Below are 19,303 nucleotides of genomic sequence, written 5' to 3' on the forward strand. Positions count from 1 at the left end.
GTAGAAGGAATGATAATGATGCTACTGAACCCAATCCACTCTATTTTTATTCTGCTATGCCCAAATCTTTGGAATAAAAGTGATCTAGATATCACTTAATCCAAACATCTGCACAAAGACAGCAGCCTCTACCATACTGAAATTCCTTCAAGCAATCAGGCCATAAAGGATACAGCTATAATCCTCTATGTCAATATACCATAGCCACAGATCGGGATCAAGCAAAACGTGCCCAGAACAAATGTGATCCAGAGAAGATTAAAGATGATTAATTCCCGCTATAATCAACAGCATGTGTATACTGTTGATTTCTCTCTCTTTTGCTGTACGAAAACAGAATCGATGTGTGAAAAGAAAATGAAACTGTAGCGTCCACTTGTATGATTACCTTTAGAGGGCAGTTGGTAAGCTTTCACACAAGGATAAAGCCAAAATGCACAGGCAGTTCGGTGGTATAAGCACTCTTGAAACAATATAAAAATTTAAAAGGCATGTAGAACTAAGAAGGAAATCACTGAGTTATTTAAACAGGGGTATCCACAGGTTAGGTTAAAATAAAGTCAAGAAGGCATCTGGAACAGTGGATTTGAAACCCACTCCTTTTTATGTGTATTAATGCATGTAAAAAAGAAGTAGGTCACAGAGGCCATCTTGGCTGCTTTAATCTCCCCGCAAACACCCCTAAATCTAACCATCATTATTTTGATTTCAACTATGAGTGTGTTATTTTAAAACTGATCATTTAGAAAGATTATAAAATCTAGCTGAGATATAAGTAGCAGGAACTCAGTTGGTTGGCAGCTTTGGTGGTCTTACAGTCTGAGGTACCTCCAGACCTGTGTGTAGAGTCACCTGCAAGAGAGGGGGAAAAAAGCAAGATTTTAGGACTAAAAATATATGCACAAAGTAGGGGATCATTAGCTAAGGCAGGTTTTGCAGGAACCCACTGAAATGGAATGTTTTTTGAGGACTTTTGAGCATAAAATATAGATGTAATTTTCCCAGCATTCACTAAATCAGAGGTGGGTGCTGCTGGTTCACATCGGTTCGGGCGAACCAGTAAAGATTCCGCGCAGTTCGGTAAACTGGCAAATCCTACCACTGGCTAGCCTTGCCCCTGCTTGTTTTTTGGCCTGTTTTCCGGGCCATTTTCAGGTTGTTTTTTCGGGCCATTTTTTAGGCCAAAAATGGCCTGAAAGCGGCCTGAAAACAGCCTGAAAAATGGCCTAAAACGGCCTGAAGAATGGCTGAAAAATAGGGAGGGGCAACCACTGGTGGGATTAGCCCCAACCAGCTGTATCCCACCTCTGCCCTTGAGGCGAGTGGCCTGGAGGCGGGACTGGGTGTGATGAGTGACGTCACCCATGTGACTGGGTGGGTGACCTCACTCATAACACCCAGTCACATGACCAATCGGCCACATCAACCCAGCCAGAGAACTGGTTGTTAAGTTAGTCAAGTCCCACCACTGCACTAAATCATGATATAGAGGGTGTGTGTGTGTGTGTGAGAGAGAGAGAGAGAGTGGCAAGGATAGCACATGGCATAGAGGGTCTGCGGATGAGGAAACCTACCCAAGTGACTTGTGTTCTTCCCCGATGACTTCCCCACTGACTTTCTTAGGGAAGCCAACAGGGAAGTTTATAAATGGTGATTACATGATTGCAGGGCACTGCACTCAGTCATAAGTGTGAATCTGTTGCCAAGTGCCCAGATTGTGATCATGTAATCATGGACAACCAGAATAATGAGGACCAGTCATAACCACTATTCATTCATTCCATTGTAACCTCAAATGATCACTGAAGAAATGGTCGTAAGTTAAAGACTACCTATATATATATATATCTGTTGTTTTCTGTCTGAAGTGCAATTTCAATAGAAGAGAATATATACGTAAATCAGGTTTGAACTCTGGAGTCCTTGTTGTTCCCTGAACTTGAACAGACCCAACCATAGTTTTAACTGGGAAACTACTTCCCTAAAACAAGCTAAATCCAGGAACTTTTGGAAATTTCTGGAAGTTTTGCATTTAGACAAATCGGTAATTAATAGACAATTTAAGATGAATATTTACACATCATTGAAAAGAGACAATTAAAAAAAATAAAGCTAAGAAGAAACAAATAGTCCAGAATGCATCATCTCCAGCAACCAGCATTCAGATAAGCAGAGATTAACACCACAAAAACAATCAAGCAGAAAACAATAACTTAAGGTATTACAGAGAAAACTACACTTCCACCAACATTGGCAGGCCAAGTCACCATATATCAATAGGGAGCAATCCCCACGCTCACTAGCATTGATGATGTTCCCTAGTTGGGTAATGTCTGCAATCAGGTTCAGAGAGCAACAAGGATACCACACAGTGCAATTTATTCAACTATTACTTTGAACTGACCTAATCCAATAGAACAGGGGTGGGCAACTATGGCCCTTTTATGACTTGTGGACTTCAACTCCCAGAATTCCTGAGCCAGCCATGTTAGCTCAGGAATTCTGGGAATTGAAGTCCACAAGTCATAAAAGGGCCATAGTTGCCCACCTCTGCAACAAAAGAACATTTTTACCTGAACATTTCGGTTGAGACTTAATGCAGGCATGAAAACACCCTCCACGTTCTCAAATGCTGGAGGGCCCTGCTGCTGCCCATTTATGTAAAATGTTAAGGAGTGCTTGTTGAGATCCAGAAGAACACCTACAGTTGCACCTTTTGAAACACCTCCTTCTGTCCTAAAAAACAAAGAGACAATAATGACGTTAACAACATCAGACTCTGCCATATTTTAATTTTCTTAATGCAGGAATCTCTTAGAAAAGTGCAAGACGCTAAGTAACTCATCACTGCGTCTCTGCTGGGCTTCAGATTAGATTTCAAAAATCTAATTTAGAGTGCATAGGAAAGAATTTGTCTGTATGTAAAACCTGTTTGTACCTGTTTAAAGCAGTTATGTCTTTTCTCAGGATATGTGGTAGCTACACAGTGCAGACAAAAGATCCCCAGAAAAGCTGCAGCTGCTTTAAAAAGTTGCCAATAAATACTATTGATTTATTTGCCTGATTCTAGGAAAAAAATTAATCAGAATAAGGGAATGGAAACAATGACTTCTAAAAGACGTCATTTAGACATCTTTTACCACAGAACTATACACAAGAAGATCAGGAGAAGGGGAGAAGTTCATCCCTTACTACCTACCGATCCTTTCTTTTGCATTGGCAGAAAATTAGGTTGAAAGATTACTTTTAACATAAATAAGCACAGTTTAGGGAACTGTTCAGTTATGCAAGTTTAGTGAAAACGTCCAACTGAATAGTGATAGAAAAATAATAGAAAATTCGCTAATGGCAATCTTTTCCTCATTGCCTGAAAAAGCTGGTCAGGAATTTGCTATCCAGATAGGGCAGCTGTAACCAAATGAAATGCAAATTTATGAAGTTTTTTCTAATCATATGTATGCTACATTGTTTATTATCCAATTATACCAAGGTAACCATATACAGGCAGTCCATGACTTACAACAGTTAACTTAGTGACTGTTCAAAGTTATAATGGCACTGAAAAAAGTGACTTATGACCATTTTCACACTTACGACTGTTGTGGCATTCCCATGGTCATGTGATCAAAATTCAAAGGCTTGGCACCTGACTCATATTTATGATAGTTGCAGTGTCCTGGGGCCATTTGAACACTTTTCGTGACCTTTTGACAAACAAAGTCATTGGGGAAGCCAGATTCACTTAAAAACGGTGTTACTAAGTTAACAACTGAAGTGATTCACTTAAGAAATGTGGCATGAAAGGTCATAAAATGGGGTAAAATTCACTTAACAAACATCTCACTTAGCAACATAAATTTTGGGCTCAATTGTGGTCATACATCAAGGACTACCGATATTGTCTAAAATGGATTGCAAATGAATCATACAGAATCCAGCAGGTTGAAGGCAAGGATCTGCAATATTGAGGAGAAATACTAACTTACAACTTACATGGCTGCTGTAAGGTTTACAATCAGGTAAGGGAACATTTTCATTGGGTATTTTTAATCAACAGACATGCTTATTAATTCCTTATTTCTTCCATTTGCATAAATGATCATTAAGCCCTCCCTAATATAATGATGAACAGTTCACTGTTACTTCACTGACTTATATTTTAAAACAACTCTGAATAGATTTGAGAAAATTCCATACAGTAGTTGAGTACAGATTCATGGCTACATCTGGATTTAGGTCTATACACAGAAGCCATAGAAGTGACTAAGGTCAATTGTCATTTGTTATCCTAAAATCACCTAACTAACCTGTTATGGGGGGGAGGGGGCAGAGTTGGAGGAGGTTGCAGTATATATTCTGCTTTAAATCCTTGGAAGCAAAGCAGAAGCCAACGAGGAAATGAATGAATCATTTGACATGAAGAAGTTAAAAATAGGAGACAGATTCAGAAGCAGGCCAGCCAACTTCATTTTAGATATTTTATATATACAATGTTTTTAGTATATATACTAAATATACAGTGTTTTTATATATATATATATATATATATATATATATATATATATATATATATGTATATGTATATGTATATGTATATGTATATGTATATGTATATGTATATGTATATGTATATGTATATGTATATATGTGTATATATGTATATATGTATATATATATATATGTATGTATAGATAGATAGATAGATAGATAGATAGATAGATAGATAGATAGATAAAGTGTTTTTCTATCAAGGCACTTAGTCTACCCCAGCATGTGGGAGGGAGCATACTGCATCCCTTTCGCCTTTCAGCTCCAATCCAGGAGCCCTCAAGCAGTAGCATTCACAACAAACCATTTTATATCAAATTGCTTGAGGGCTCCTGGATTGGAGCTGAAAGGAGAAAGGGATGTAGTATGCTCCCTCCCACATGCTGGGGTAGACCAGGTGCCTCGATAGAAAAACACTTAATCTCTCCCCTGGCTCAAGTTGATGAAGGGAGGAGAACTTGTGGCTCAGAGGTTAATACAACTGCCTAACATGCAGGCAGCCCAAGTTCGAATCCAAGTAAGGGTATGGGTAGCTGATGAGAGCTAAATAGCTTGAAATAGATTTATATCATAAATCTATTATTAATCTATTATATGAGAAGACATGATATATATATATATATATATATATCAAATATATATATATTTATATATTTATATATATCAAATTAAAAGAACAGTAAGAAAAGAGAGAGGGCACAAAGCTAACACTATGATTGATTTAGCAAACTCCATTTAAATGCCTTTTTGCTATTTTGCTTCTTCAGTCATTTGCATTATAAGTGATGGGAGCAGACCCAGGTTAAAACCAAGAATCTGCTAAATGCCATATCATATTTGGTCCATAAGCCTAATGCTGACAAATGTCAAAACAGTTATGTATAGTAACACAGATTTATGAGCTATGTTGGCAGGAATTGGGATGTATGATAAATGTTTCTGAAATGATGGGGTGGCAAGACATTCACTGCACAACTCTTGAAGAACAAGAAGAAAACCTGGATTAAGCCAGAAAGCACCTTCTTGAATGCTTACCGATTAGTATGGGAGTTGCAATGCATGAACCAACTGCGATTGTTGTCAACATACATTGCCCAGGCTTTGTCATCCTTCCCCAGCATCATGTCCTTGACCACATTGATTCTAGCAATCCCAAAGGCTGGATCCGGATGGTTATCATAACGGTCCACATGCAGCTCCCAATAGTGGACTCCCTTTGAGAAAGCTGCAGTGCCCAGAATCACACGATCATCATAGCTACTGCAGGTAGCAGTCTGGTTGTCATTTGAAAGGACTATGTCTCTATGGGCTGAACAGGGATCAAATGTAAACCAAGCCACTATTTAAAAAGAGAAGAAAAGAGGTGGAGTATACAGATTAGAACAGTGCAACAACTAACTGAATTGTGATGAGCAGTAGCACTGTATTAATAAATGAAGATCATTCATGATTCTTTGAAATCTAGGAACCCTTATAGACAGTTCGCCTTAATCAACTTTTTAAAGTGTTGAGATTATTACCACATAGCCAATATCATAATTTGAAAAAATATATATGATAACATGCAAGTGGTCAAGTGGTTCAAAAATTTAGGAATTATGAATTAGTGATATCATTTACAGATTATCATCAGCTGCATGATCTCTTTAAAAACATGATCTCAAAGTTCTACACGCTCTCTCTATAATATCTAAGAATTAAAAGTGCCATTTATCACCATTCTTCTGTAGATTTCCTTACATGACTTCAATTTGTATCAGTAAACCAAATTTTCCCAATGGGGTTTCCTCCAAATTTGTGGAACTTCAAATCCCATGATCCTCCAAGCCATTCTGTCTGCTGGCCCGAGTTTATAACGGTCAACGTTTAAGAGACTATAGAATTCCATGTTTAGAAAAGATCTGCTATATTTTATGAGAAAGCCTGACTCTTTTTAGCAATATCTACACACCTAATGAAAAAATGAATTATGGATGCAGCAGTTAATATTTTAGTGTGTTTCTCATCAAACCAAGTAAAATGTCATTTCATCAAACCAAGATGTGCAATATACTGTAAATCATAGATACGAATATTTATGTGTGGAGACCAAACATTATCTTACACAGTGCCAATTTACTCCTACTAAGGATATAGACATACATTATGTTTTTATCAAATTGGCACATTGGTTTTAAATATACTTCTTTATTAGTGAGTAGCTTTGTTACAAAAGTCTACTATTCTCTGTAGACTTTTAAAGAAAGGATCTTGGAGAACAAATGTTTTTTTCCCTCCTAATCTAATCTGGCAATGTTAATGTAAGAAAGAAAAGAATTGAGAGAAATGTTTTATGATTCATAAAGGTTAAGTATAATTAATCAATATTAATTTTAAGTTTAATTATATGGAACTGAAGCTTAAATTCACATGCATATTTTATAAGACGTTATGGAAAATAATTTCCTTGCAGTGAGTTGAAAAGTAATTAAATTCTGCAATTCCTCACTGAATAAAATGGAGGTAGGAACATACACTGAAGCTCAATGAGGATCATTATTGTCATATTAATTAACTTTAAAAACATCTGCAGTTTTTAATGCCTGCCTGCCTGCCTGCCTGCCTGCCTACCTGCCTACCTGCCTACCTGTCTGTCTGTCTGTCTGTCTGTCTGTCTGTCTGTCTGTCTATCTATCTATCTATCTATCTATCTATCCATCCATCCATCCATCCATCCATCCATTATCTATCCATCCATCATCTATCTATCTATCTATCTATCTATCTATCTATCTATCTATCTATCATTTGTCTTCTGTCTGTCTATCTATCTATCATCATCCATCTACCTACTCAGAATCCATCAGAAAACCTAACATCTTCTGAAATGTTTTCAAGACTTGACAGATTCTGCCATGGAAAGTGCCAAAACCACTGGTGCATTATGATATATACATTATCCCAAAATGAATCAAGCTTGTTCAGATGGAACTGAATTCTATCTGAAAGGGAGTTCTTCCAAAAGTTATTAGAAAAGGAATTGCCTTTGATCCTGAAATATTCTGGAAACCAACAAAATCTGGAAAATCTAGTATATTCTAATTGTATAGGTCGATGTTCAAGAAGGAAGCATATATATGTTAAAGAGAGTTGGTGTTAAATGATTCAGATTTATTATTTATTCCTCACTCAATTTCAGAAGCCTGATCTAAAAATTCAAAGCTACTTTTGTAGGAAATACTGTTTTCTTAAAGTTCAACTGATTCCAAATATAAAGAAATATTAGGAAGGGAAAGTATTTTTTTAAAGACTCACCATCAGAAGTTTGTAAAACAACAGTCTTGCTATAAGGGCCTACCCCGGATGAATTAAAGGCTTTCACTCTTGCATTGTAGGTACTATTGAAATGAAGACCATCAATTGTACATAAGGTTTCCTTGCCCACATATACTTCCTAAACAACAACAACAACAACAAAAGATACAAATGTCCATCAAAAGACCTTAAATTGCTTTTGGACAATTATCACTGTGAGACACAGTAACATGAACGCCAGTTAAGAAAAAATGATACTACAAAGTTATGCATAATTAGAAAAAGCTTGAAGAGTATGATTTCATTAATTTTAAAAGCAATTATTTTCTAAGAAGAGAGAGTCATTAGTATCTGGCTAGATGCAGTAAGGGCTGTCAAAGTATAGGCATTTAGTTCTAAGTTGTCCAAGCCTAAAATTTCAAGCTGGTGGCATAAGGTATTCTGTTGTGAGCAGAGGAGTGGAGTATTCTTCTTGTGAAATACCTCTGGACCTGCTCAATTGTATTAATGTCCGATATACAGTGCGGATTCCAGGCAGACGAGCTGTATTCGAGAACTGGTCTAGCAAAGGTTTTGTATGTCCTAGTTTGCAGTACAATATTACCAGAGAAGAAGCTTTGCAATATTAGGTTAACAACTCTTAATGCCTTTTAGGCAATGCTATTACAGTGAGGTCTGGCGCTTAGATCGTTTGAGATGAGTACTCCAAGGTCCTTGACAGAGTGAGGGTCATCTACGAGGTTGTATCCACCCAGCTTGTATTTGGTGTTCTGATTTTTTTTTTTTATTTTTTTTTTTGCCAATGTGTAGGACAGAGCATTTGTTGGTTGAGATTTGGAGTTGCCAATTGTTTGACCATTCTGGCACATAGTCAAGGTCACTTTGTAGGGGGGGAAATGAAAAGGCTCCAGCAGCATGCACAAAAACCATGGCAGTTGCATTGGCCAAGACCTGCAGAGGGACCCTTTAATTTAGGATCCTCCCTTCCTCCCTCCAGATCTTGTTTGGATCTTCCTTGACTGCAAAAGGAAGAAACATTGGGCTCCCATTTCTGATACTAAGCTTGCCCATCATAGGGCAAGCACACCAGCATTTGCCCAAGAAAGCCAAACATAAATATAACAGGAACAAAAACTCACTCGAAACTGGCCACCATCTCCATCATCAAGCTCCAAGATGTATCCCTCCACTGGGTTGTGGCTAAAGGGCGGCATCCGCCAGGCAAGTGTCACACTGTTGTTTCGAGTACAGCATTTCTCCAGCTGCAGGAGTGGCACTGGGGGTACTGAAAGAGGAACTGAGCACAGATTAATGCAACTCTGCCCTTACCTTTCGGGCTGCACATATAGTGAACCACACAACATTCATGTAAAAAACATAACGGATCCTCTTAGACCACCCAGCTTACAGCCTGAGTTCTGAAATGGCAATCCTGACACCCGCAACCTCATCATGACTACCTCAATATTGCCCTTAAACTAATGTGGAAAGAACTGAGCAATCAAACATTGAGAAAGTCACCATCGTGCCATCTTGCAAACTTCATCTTGGCATATGACGACTCAGCCAGCTCAGTGTTTCTTGACAACTTTAAGGTGTGTGGATTTCAATTCACTGAAGGTGAAGGTGACATCTACACATCTAAAAATTGTCAAGGTTGAGAAACACTGAGCTGGACAAGTTTTGTCTAGTTTTGGTTTACGTTCAGTGCTGTTCTTTAAGTGGCCAACCTGTCAGTGGATTTAATGGGCCTGTGAATGGGAGCTGTATTTCTTGAGCAGCTGCTCTGTAATGCAGCCCAGTGCAATTTGCCTAGTCAGGATGCAGAAGCAATGTGATCGGCACTCTGTGCCATATCAAAACCTTATACAGCAGTTGCAGTACTCAGAAGAGGCTTCCTATACTTTCCTCCGTGTTTTCTATGGGCGAGCGAGGGCCAGTATTTGTTCATTTGCAAAATCCATGGAGCAACTGCTGTGAGGGAAAGCTTCTTCCTGCAAAAGTTCCATTGCTTGGTTGCATTTTTAAAGCTTCTTGAAAATTGCAAAGGTGCAATGAGTGCTAAAAAATTGAAATCTCTTATTTCACCCTATGGGCCCATTGTGTCAGGTAATCTCTCTATGAACTCATATTAAAATTCTTCTCCCTGTGCACTAAGTTTTAATGAATTTCCCTTTTCCCTGTATCAGGTTCCCTGCAGTAGCTATTAAGTTTTTAAAAAGTGAAAGGAAAAAAAGAACAGTAACACATTTAACATCGTTTTGTTTTGTTTTTTAATTTGATTTATATGCCGTCCTTCTCCGGAGACTCAGGGCGGCTTACAATGCGTTAAGCAATAGCCTTCATACTTTTGTATATTTATACAAAGTCAGCTTATTGCCCCCACAATCTGGGTCCTCATTTCACCTACCTTAGAAAGGATGGAAGGCTGAGTCAACCTTGAGCCTGGTGAGATTCAAACTTACAGTAATTGCAGACAGCTGGTGTTAATCACAATGCTATCAGTCTGCTGAGCCACCAGGCCCGTTTTTAGTAAATCATTGCAAGCATATTAATTTCCGAGGCTTCTAACTGTTGTAAAATGAATTGCTGTTCCATATGATCTACTGTATGTCACATAGTATTGTTAGAATAGAAATGGATGATGGTTCTTAGATCATAAGAGTTGTTCTTAAGCACACATGCAAATGGCTTTTCTTCAATTTTGTCCTGACATTTAATTTTGTTTAAGGCTGAAACTGCTATATATTATTAGCACACTTCACTTCCTACTTTTCCTATTCACCTACATTTCTCAGTGCCAAGGTAATTTTAATCGGTCTCTTTATCATATACCTCTTCCTTTATTAATATTCTTGGAACCTTCTAAAGAGCTATGTATAACTGTGCAACTAACTGATGTATATTTTAATTGCACAATTGCCGATAGCCGTACAAAACAGAAAGCAGATATTGAAAACATCAAGCATTTTTTTTTCAGATTACTGACATTTTAAGAGCCAGGTCTGGGAAGGCTGGGAATTCAGGAAATGTGCTGGTTTCCTGCTAGTTTCCCAGCTGCAAACCCACAAAAGGAAAAATGAGCAGAAAAACTGCCAGCCCACTTCGGATGGTTAAAGTTATTTTCACTTTGATCCAACGAAAGCTTATCAACTGTCTGTTCAGAAAACTCCTGTATAACTAAAGTACAAAAGATAGAAAAACATCACAGTTCAGAAAATGGGCTCTTATATCATAAGTAGCAGTTCTGGAGTCTACATCTATCAATTCCAAACTGCTTGGTCCTTGGAAAGAGATTTGGGGATTTGTTACCCAAAACACCTAGAAGCATTAGTTTGTCTACCCCTATCATGCTGCTTAAGAAAATGACTAAACACGATGGCCTTCATATGCAATTGGTTTGTATTTACTGTTGTATTTGATACAACAAATACAAAGGAAAGCTTTTGAGAAAATTATAACTTAGCATTTTTTACGTTTTAAAAGTATATTAGTTCCTAATTGAAGCTTTCTACCCGGAAATAGAAAGGTATCAATCATTAACTAACATATCGAGCATTGATTGAGATTATTATTTGTGCTTCTTAGAATCATGGAAAAAGAAATGGAAATTATTCAACCTCTAAAAAGTGACTTTCATCTGGAGAACTGAGCCCTAGCTCTTGGTCTAGACGACTCTCCCTTTCACAGCCATTCTTTGCAATCCCATACAAAAGGGAAGGAAAATCAGCCTACAAAAGCTCACCCCTACATTTCATCTGAATGAAGTCCAGCTGATGGATTGACTGCAGCAATGGTTCACTATCCAATGTCAGATCGAATTCAGCAGATACTTTTGGTTCCAGGGCTCCTTTGACCCACTGCTCCTGAGATACTTGAACACGTTTGATTAAAGCATCTGAAATCTGAAAAAAGAACACTTTTTTTTTGCAGACTAGACAAAGCTATTGAAGAATCAGTTCATCTACTGGAAGGCAAGGATTTGTGATCCCAATCACTCAAGGAATGAGCCCCCTGAGGCAGGTGAGTCGATTTTTGGAGATTTAGGTCTTAAGACTTTTAAATCAAGTAGCAAATATTTTCAGCTAGCTTCTGAAGGTGGGATGCACAGTGAAAACTAATATGTCAAGAAACTAATCAATTTCAAATGAGGCTTACAAGAATCCACCTTTCTCCATCTTTGTCACGGAATTGGATGGAATAAGCCATATAAAAATATATGAGGTTGGTATGACAGCATTTATCACTTCCAGACTAGAATCCTTCATAGTGTTGTGGCCCGCCAGCGGCCTGCGAAGCTAGCAGCAGAGTTGGACAATGAGGAGGTTGGGGAGGAACATGGGCCAGTCCTGGAGTCTGGGGAAGGTTCAGATGAGGGCTCTGTGTCAGAGGCAGAGAAAGAGCCACCTGGGAGGTACGTGCTGCCTCCGGAGCCTCCAGAGTCTGACCTCAGCGAGGCAGAAAAAGAGGGGGAGCCTGTTCCCAATGCACGCATGGGCAGAGCTGCCAGAATGCAAGAATAGTTAAAACAAAAGGGACGGCTCGGGAGTAGGGCTTGGAGATGATTGGCTCAGGGGTGAAATCCAGCAGGTTCTGACAAGTTCTGGAGAACCGGTAGCGGAAATTTTGGGCAGTTCGGAGAACCGGTAGCGGAAATTTTGAGTAGTTCGGAGAACCGGCAAATACCACCTCTGGCTGGCCCCAGAGTGGGGTGGGAATGGAGATTTTGCAATATCCTTCCCCCAGGAATGGGGAGGGAATGGGGATTTTGCAGTATCCTTCCCCTGGAGTGGGGTGGGAATGGAGATTTTGCAGTATCCTTCCCCTAGAGTGGGGTGGGAATGGAGATTTTGCAGTATCCTTCCCCTGCCATGCCCACCAAGCCAAGTCCAGCAAGCCAAACCACATCCACCAAGTCACGTCCACAGAACCAGTAGTAAAAAAATTTGGATTTCACCACTGGATTGGCCCCTTCCATAAGACTTAAAAGAGGAGCAAGGCACGTGGGCCTTTGCAGGAAGCAACATTGTTGATTCTGTACAGTTTAAAGCCTGAAGCTCTGTTTGATTCTGGACTCCGTGTGGCTTTGCCAATTAGGTCTTTGGCAGCGTGTTAAGGGAGATAAAGGTGGGTGATTATCCTGAAGGGCATATCCTGAAGGACTATTTACAACTATTTGGGACTCATCTGTGAATGAACAAATTCACAGCTGTTGCAATAAAAGAGGTTTTTGGGACTACTCGTGTGTTTTACCGACTCAGGAAGCCTAGGTCAGAACACATTAGAGTTGGTCATTTATCCCTAAGACAAATGATAACTTACCTGTAAGAAACCAGAAGGATCGTTTTCTTTGATTACTTCTAGGCAATATTCCATAAGTCCTGTTGACTGCCGCAGTTTCAGAGTGCAGTGGTTTATCTGATCCCATACAACCTAGGGAGGGAAAATGCCTTTTGATCTCTCCAACATTCACTGAACTGAGGAAATATTTTTGGAACCACTAGCAGAAGGAAGAAGAATTTCATGGAATAATATTTGCTTAGACAAATTGTCAGCATTTTGAGTAATGCACCATTTGAAAGCAGGATTCTGAGTCAGGTAGATTCCTCAAAGTAAATGTTTATTGGATATATCGTATCGGCACAGCCGGTGAAAACCAACTCTAAAGGTTCCCGCAGTTTTCACCTAATTAAAAGAGTAAAACTCCCCACATCCCTAGTGTCATCAGTGACATTGTCCAATGAATATAGTTGACAGGCTCCTCTCCTCCTTCACCAGCCACCTGTTACGATGACCTTGGTTCCCACAGGAAAACGTTTTATTTTGACTGTACGCTGAGCTATCTACTTCCCCCTTCGCTTCCCCTCTCAGACTTCGTGGCAACTGTGAGGCAGCCCAAGATGGCTTCAGCCAGGTTCGCTTCAGAGTTGACACAAAGATATTGATATCATCTTTTTTTAATAGCTCCAACTATAGGCTCTACATAGGTTCTGATATTAGGGAGGTCAACGGCATATAAGGCAAGTTCAACTTGCAGGGGAAGATTCTAAAAAGGTTCAGGATCCATTTATATTTATGGCTGAGTTATTTGAATCTCAGAGGTGTGTGGCTTGTGGCTTCACATGTACAGATTAGATATGGCAAATTAGGATCTAGGACTACAAAGGATTCCTTGTATGCTCTTGTATCCTTTTCTCTCATAAAATTCAGTAAAGATGCTGAATAATTAATGTAAAGCTTTAGAACTACATATTCAAAAACATGTATTTTAAAAATGATCAGGTTCCTCTATTCAGCAGGTATGAATAAAGTTTTCACTCACCTTTAGCTTGTGCTCACGCTCTTTGGTAACTTTTGTGAGCAGTTTGGCCTTTTGGCGAGTCAAAGCATCAACTAAAGCATCACACTGAGCAACCAGACAAGCTTCATAGTCCAAGCCGTTTTCCTAAAAAAAAAGATGTAGGACAACATTTACCTTTATAGTCATATTCTGAGGACACCAGAACTAGTGTGTGTAACCAACAGTTGTTTTTCTGCTCTTTTCTAAACACTTTGGAATCATACAGGTTATTTATAATAACTAATTAGCATCCTGAAACCAGTTTCCTATTGCTATAGAATGTCTGCAAGTATACTACTAAGAGGATGATTCTGACAGAAGATAAAAATATCCTTTCCTAACTTGGCACCATTAAATTTTTAACATCCTCCATGCTTTGTTAGGGGTGATGTTTGTATAAATTCTTGGGTGTTATTAATCAGGATTGTTCTTTCCTTCTCTCCCTTCCTTCCTCACATTTCTGAACTGCCAACTCCCTTATTTTCCTGTGCAAATCCTGCTCCTGATTGAGAAGCTCAGCTGTTGGAATCACATCCATGATAATGCAGAGATCCTGTTCATTTCAACAGAATTCATACAGGATATTGTGGATTTTTGGTACATAGCAGAGGTGAAATCCAATAGGTTCTGACAGGTTCTGGAGAACCGGTAGCAGAAATATTGAGCAGTTTGGAAAACCGGTAGCAGAAATTTTGAGTAGTTCCGAGAACCAGCATTTACCACCTCTGGCTGGCCCCAGAGTGGGGAAGGAATGGAGATTTTGCAGAATCCTTCCCCTGCCACGCCCACCAAGCCATGCCCACCAAGCTACACCAAGCCACACCACGCCCACCAAGCCACGCCTACAGAACCTGTAGTAAAAAAATTTGGATTTTACTACTGGTACATGGATTCCAGACTAGTAAGGCAGTGGAGGCTTTGAGTGGAAAGTACCATAAAGCTGCAAGTTTTACAATCATGTTCAATTAGACAGAAACATGTCAGCATATTCTCACACCATGCTACCGCTCATACATATTCATTTCTCTCTCTCTAATATACAAATTGACATAGGTATACTTGATGCCAATGTCTTGCATAACTGAACATGTTCCCTGAAAATACGGAGGAAGCAAGATTGCCGAATAAAAGAGAAATAATGAATATTCTCCCTCCCAGCAAATTAATCTTAAGGCCATTGTGAAAAACCAATTGGTTGAGGAATGGGGTTGAAGGTAAATTTCCCATTATGATCTGTGATTCCAAGCATTGGATTGGGTTGTACTGAGCTTTTATTGACTTGGTTTAGCCTCCTAAATAGCATCACTGCAATTGAACAAAAAAATTGCCCAGCAGACTTGCCATTGTACAGTTTTGTTATGGCCACTCAAAGCAATGTACAAAAAAGCTCAAATTCTGTATACATTACCTGTATCTGCTGTAAAATATTTTTCAGTTGCACCAAAAATTCTTTTGCTTCTTTTGCTTTGTCTGAAATGCCGTTCAAAGCCTGGGACAGTTGTGCCTGGAAGGAATAAAAGATGAAATTATCTACCACTATTCATGCCTTCCTGCCTGCCTTTCTATTACAAGCCCTGGCAACTGTACCTAAAAAGACTGAGATTTTACTTAAAAGGCGGATGGGGGATGAAGACTTGGTGTTGAGCTGGGATCATGGAGACCCAGATTCAAGTCCGCCTTCAACCATGGAAGCTCAGTGGATAATTTCAGCTACTTGTTCTCTCCATCCAATACATCTCATCGGCTTTTTATGGGATAAAATGGGAGAAAGCAAAACTCTGTATGCCCCCTCGAGCTTCTGGAGAAAAGGTAGCAAATCAAATAAAGTAATAAAAAGCAGCATCTCCTTTATGTATTTATTTATTTTATTTATTTATTTATTTTTCAGATTTCTATACCGCCCTTCTCTTTTCGGACTCAGGGCGGTGAACAGCCAAAATAAAACATTTGTACACAAAAGTTAAAATAGATTTAAAATAATTAAATAAAGTTTGGCCCATAATTTAAAACATTTCAATTAAAATCAATATCAAATTTTAAAAACCAACCATAAAATCAGGACAGCCCGGCTAACTGAAAAAAATAGGTTTTAAGGGCCCGACGAAAAATCCGGAGGTCTGGGATCACTCTTATCTCTGGGGGTAGATTGTTCCAGAGGATAGGTGCCACCACAGAGAAGGCTCTCCCCCTGGGGGTTGCCAGCCGACATTGTCTGGCCGACGGCACCCTGAGGAGGCCCTCTCTGTGGGAGCGAACTGGCCGGTGGGAGGCAATTGGCGGCAGAAGGCAGTCCCGTAAATACCCCAGCCCTAAGCCATGGAGCGCTTTAAAGGTGATCACCAACACCTTGAAGCGCACCCGGAAGTCCACCGGAAGCCAATGCAGCTCGCGCAGGAGAAGAGCGCCCCGTCGCTCCCATAATCCTCTGCGTGGCTGCATTCTGCATTTACTGATATACAGCTTTGCGAACCCTATAAGCCGCTCCTGTCTGCTGACTCTATATGGTACATATCAGCCCAATACATAATGGGACTAGACTAGACTAGACTAGACTAGACTAGACTAGACTAGACTAGACTAGACTAGACTAGACTAGACTAGACTAGACTAGACTAGACTAGACTAGACTAGACTAAAATAAAATAAAATAAAATAAAATAAAATAGAATAGCTTTATTGGCCAAGTGTAATTGGACACAAAAGGAATTTGTGTCCGGTGTATAAACTGAGTATGTGTACAAAATTTACAAGCAACAACCAGAAAACATTTCTCCCAGTGAGAAATTCTCCCAGTGAGAAAACATTTCTAACAGTGAGTCAATACTTGTATTCCATGATCCTGAATCTTGGAGCATTATGTCAAGATATTTGAAGCTCCTCACTTGTTCAGTGTCCTGCCGTCCTATTACCCTTTGTAATTTTCCTACATTTTTAGCAACATAGCATCACGTTAGCCTCATGAAAAAAATTATACCAAACCGATGCTACCTAAAATACTACACCAAATGTTTTGAGTGCAGGTTGAGGGCAGTTGGAGTCCTTAAAATAATAGCCACCATCATCAGCATATAGCAGAAGAGAGAAATTCATAGCTGTTAATTTAGGGAGATGAAAATTTAAATGGGATATACTGTATACAGCAACTACATTAGGGAGTGAATTTTGGACTGATAACTTAATCTAATTCTAGGATAGGATAGGATAGGATAGGATAGGATAGAATAGAATAGAATAGAATAGAATAGAATAGAATAGAATAGAATAGAATAGAATAGAATAGAATAGAATAACAGAGTTGGAAGGGACCTTGGAGGTCTTCTAGTCCAACCCCCTGCTTAGGCAGGGAACCCTACACCACTTCAGACAAATGGTTATCCAATCTCTTCTTAAAAACTTCCAGTATTGGAGCATTTACAACTTCTGGAGGCAAGTTGTTCCACTGATTAATTGTTCCAACTGTCAGGAAATTTCTCCTTAGAACTTAGTCGCTTCTCTCCTTGATTAGTTTCCACCCATTGCTTCTTGTCCTGCCCTCAGGTGCTTTGGAATAGTCGTACAATTTCTGAATAAACAACAGCACCTGCCAATCAATAACACAATCCCTGTTTTTCCCATACAAGGGCCTCCAAAATTAAACCAAATGCTGATTTAAAGACCACATAATGTAAAATGTGCCTTCAATGTATTTTTCAAATGACATAAAAGTAGAATATGATTTAATATGGAATAGACAGATCTGAAGCCCACCTGGTCCTGGCTTAGAATAGTTTTTGTTCACTAGCCATTCTTGTAATTACTATTCTAAATGCTAAATGTTACTGAAAATGTTAGGAGACTAATAGGTCAATAGCTGACAGGCTCACCCCTTTCCCCTTTTCTGAAAATTGGGACAATTAATTCCACTCCCCAATACTAGGGTATAATATTGTCAGATTGATCTATATATGAAAAAGTGAGGCCATATCAGGAACCCACTAATCAACATTACATTTCAATATCACAGCCAGAAGCCTCACCTAATATTAGAATGTTAATAAGCCTCCTTACTTCAAACCCTGAGACTAGTAGCCAGAGGTGAAATCCAACAGGTTCTGACAGGTTCTGGAGAACTGGTAGCGGAAATTTTGAGCAGTTCGGAGAACTGGCAAATACCACCTCTGGCTGGCCCCAGCAGTGGGGAGGGAATGGGGATTTTGCAGTATCCTTCCCCTGGAGTGGGGTGGGAATGGAGATTTTGCAGTATCCTTCCCCTGGAGTGGGATGGGAATGAGGATTTTGCAGTATCCTTCCCCTGTCACGCTCACCAAACCATGCCAAGCCACGCCCATAGAACCGGTAGTAAAAAAAAAATGGATTTCACCACTGCTAGCAGCCAATCAGGGAAGGTCTTGTTATTTTGCTGTAAAGCAATAGGTTCTTCTTCCTAAGACCCATAGACAGTTTTAAAGGAAGCTTCCCAAACAGCCATTGGGGACTAGCCTGCTGAATGAAATGAGTTATTATTACCCAGATACAATTTGCCAAACTAAAGAGGGGGGTTTATGTGCAGAGAACAAAGGTTGCCATGGTTTCGTTGAAGCCACTTTGAATGATTTGTATTTTTTTCAGTTTGAATAATTTAGAAATGAATATTACTGCAGAGACTTTGAGATATAATGTATGCTAAGTTTCTTCTGACAAAGCACCATCCCTTGTATTAAAACATTGTTTACCTTGCTTCATTTGCAGAGTTCCTGGAGGCTCCGACTCAGTACATTGGAGTAACTGGCACCTGTTCTGGCGTTTAGCATGGTTTTCCTTTATCTCAGGGGCATTTAGAAGATTTAGGGGTGGATGGGAGTATCCTAATTTTCATCTGGTAACATCTTTATCTGGGCCTCTACAGATAGATGGGGCTGGGAGAGAAATGTCATATCTGACTAAGGAACAGGAAAAAACTCATCCTTCTCTTCCCTCCCAATTCTCTCAAAATGTACTTCTGAAGACACCCAGAATTGGTCCTTCACGGAAATTATTGCAAAGCATAACAGATTTTATATATTGCCTTTGGTGTTGGAATACTGTAAGGAGGAAAGCTTTACTTCTGTGCCAGTGCAGCTATTACTTACCTCCCTCATGGGT

General features: G+C 39.3%; 1 protein-coding gene across 3 annotated transcripts in view; it reads right to left on the minus strand.

The window, feature by feature from the left end:
• Positions 1 to 646: 646 nt before the first annotated feature.
• The window catches only part of TRIM67 (tripartite motif containing 67), a 32,207-nt gene continuing 13,550 nt past the window's right edge, over positions 647 to 19,303 (minus strand). Inside the window, exons 2-10 of one of the 3 annotated variants that reach the window (XM_034428381.2) lie at positions 15,591 to 15,686; positions 14,165 to 14,287; positions 13,165 to 13,275; positions 11,588 to 11,747; positions 8,982 to 9,127; positions 7,843 to 7,981; positions 5,584 to 5,887; positions 2,574 to 2,736; positions 647 to 852 (exon numbers count right to left, since the gene is read on the minus strand). In XM_034428381.2, coding sequence (XP_034284272.1) covers positions 787 to 852; positions 2,574 to 2,736; positions 5,584 to 5,887; positions 7,843 to 7,981; positions 8,982 to 9,127; positions 11,588 to 11,747; positions 13,165 to 13,275; positions 14,165 to 14,287; positions 15,591 to 15,686 — 1,308 coding nt within the window. In that variant the 3' untranslated portion in view covers positions 647 to 786. Of the gene's footprint in view, positions 853 to 2,573; positions 2,737 to 5,583; positions 5,888 to 7,842; positions 7,982 to 8,981; positions 9,140 to 11,587; positions 11,748 to 13,164; positions 13,276 to 14,164; positions 14,288 to 15,590; positions 15,687 to 19,303 lie in introns of all 3 variants that reach the window. The other 2 variants (XM_034428382.2, XM_034428380.2) reach the window with 2 other exon arrangements.

The sequence above is a fragment of the Pantherophis guttatus genome, chromosome 1 (genome assembly GCF_059756535.1).
Source record: "Pantherophis guttatus breed Tessera chromosome 1, ASM5975653v1, whole genome shotgun sequence".
NCBI classification, from domain to species: domain Eukaryota; kingdom Metazoa; phylum Chordata; class Lepidosauria; order Squamata; family Colubridae; genus Pantherophis; species Pantherophis guttatus.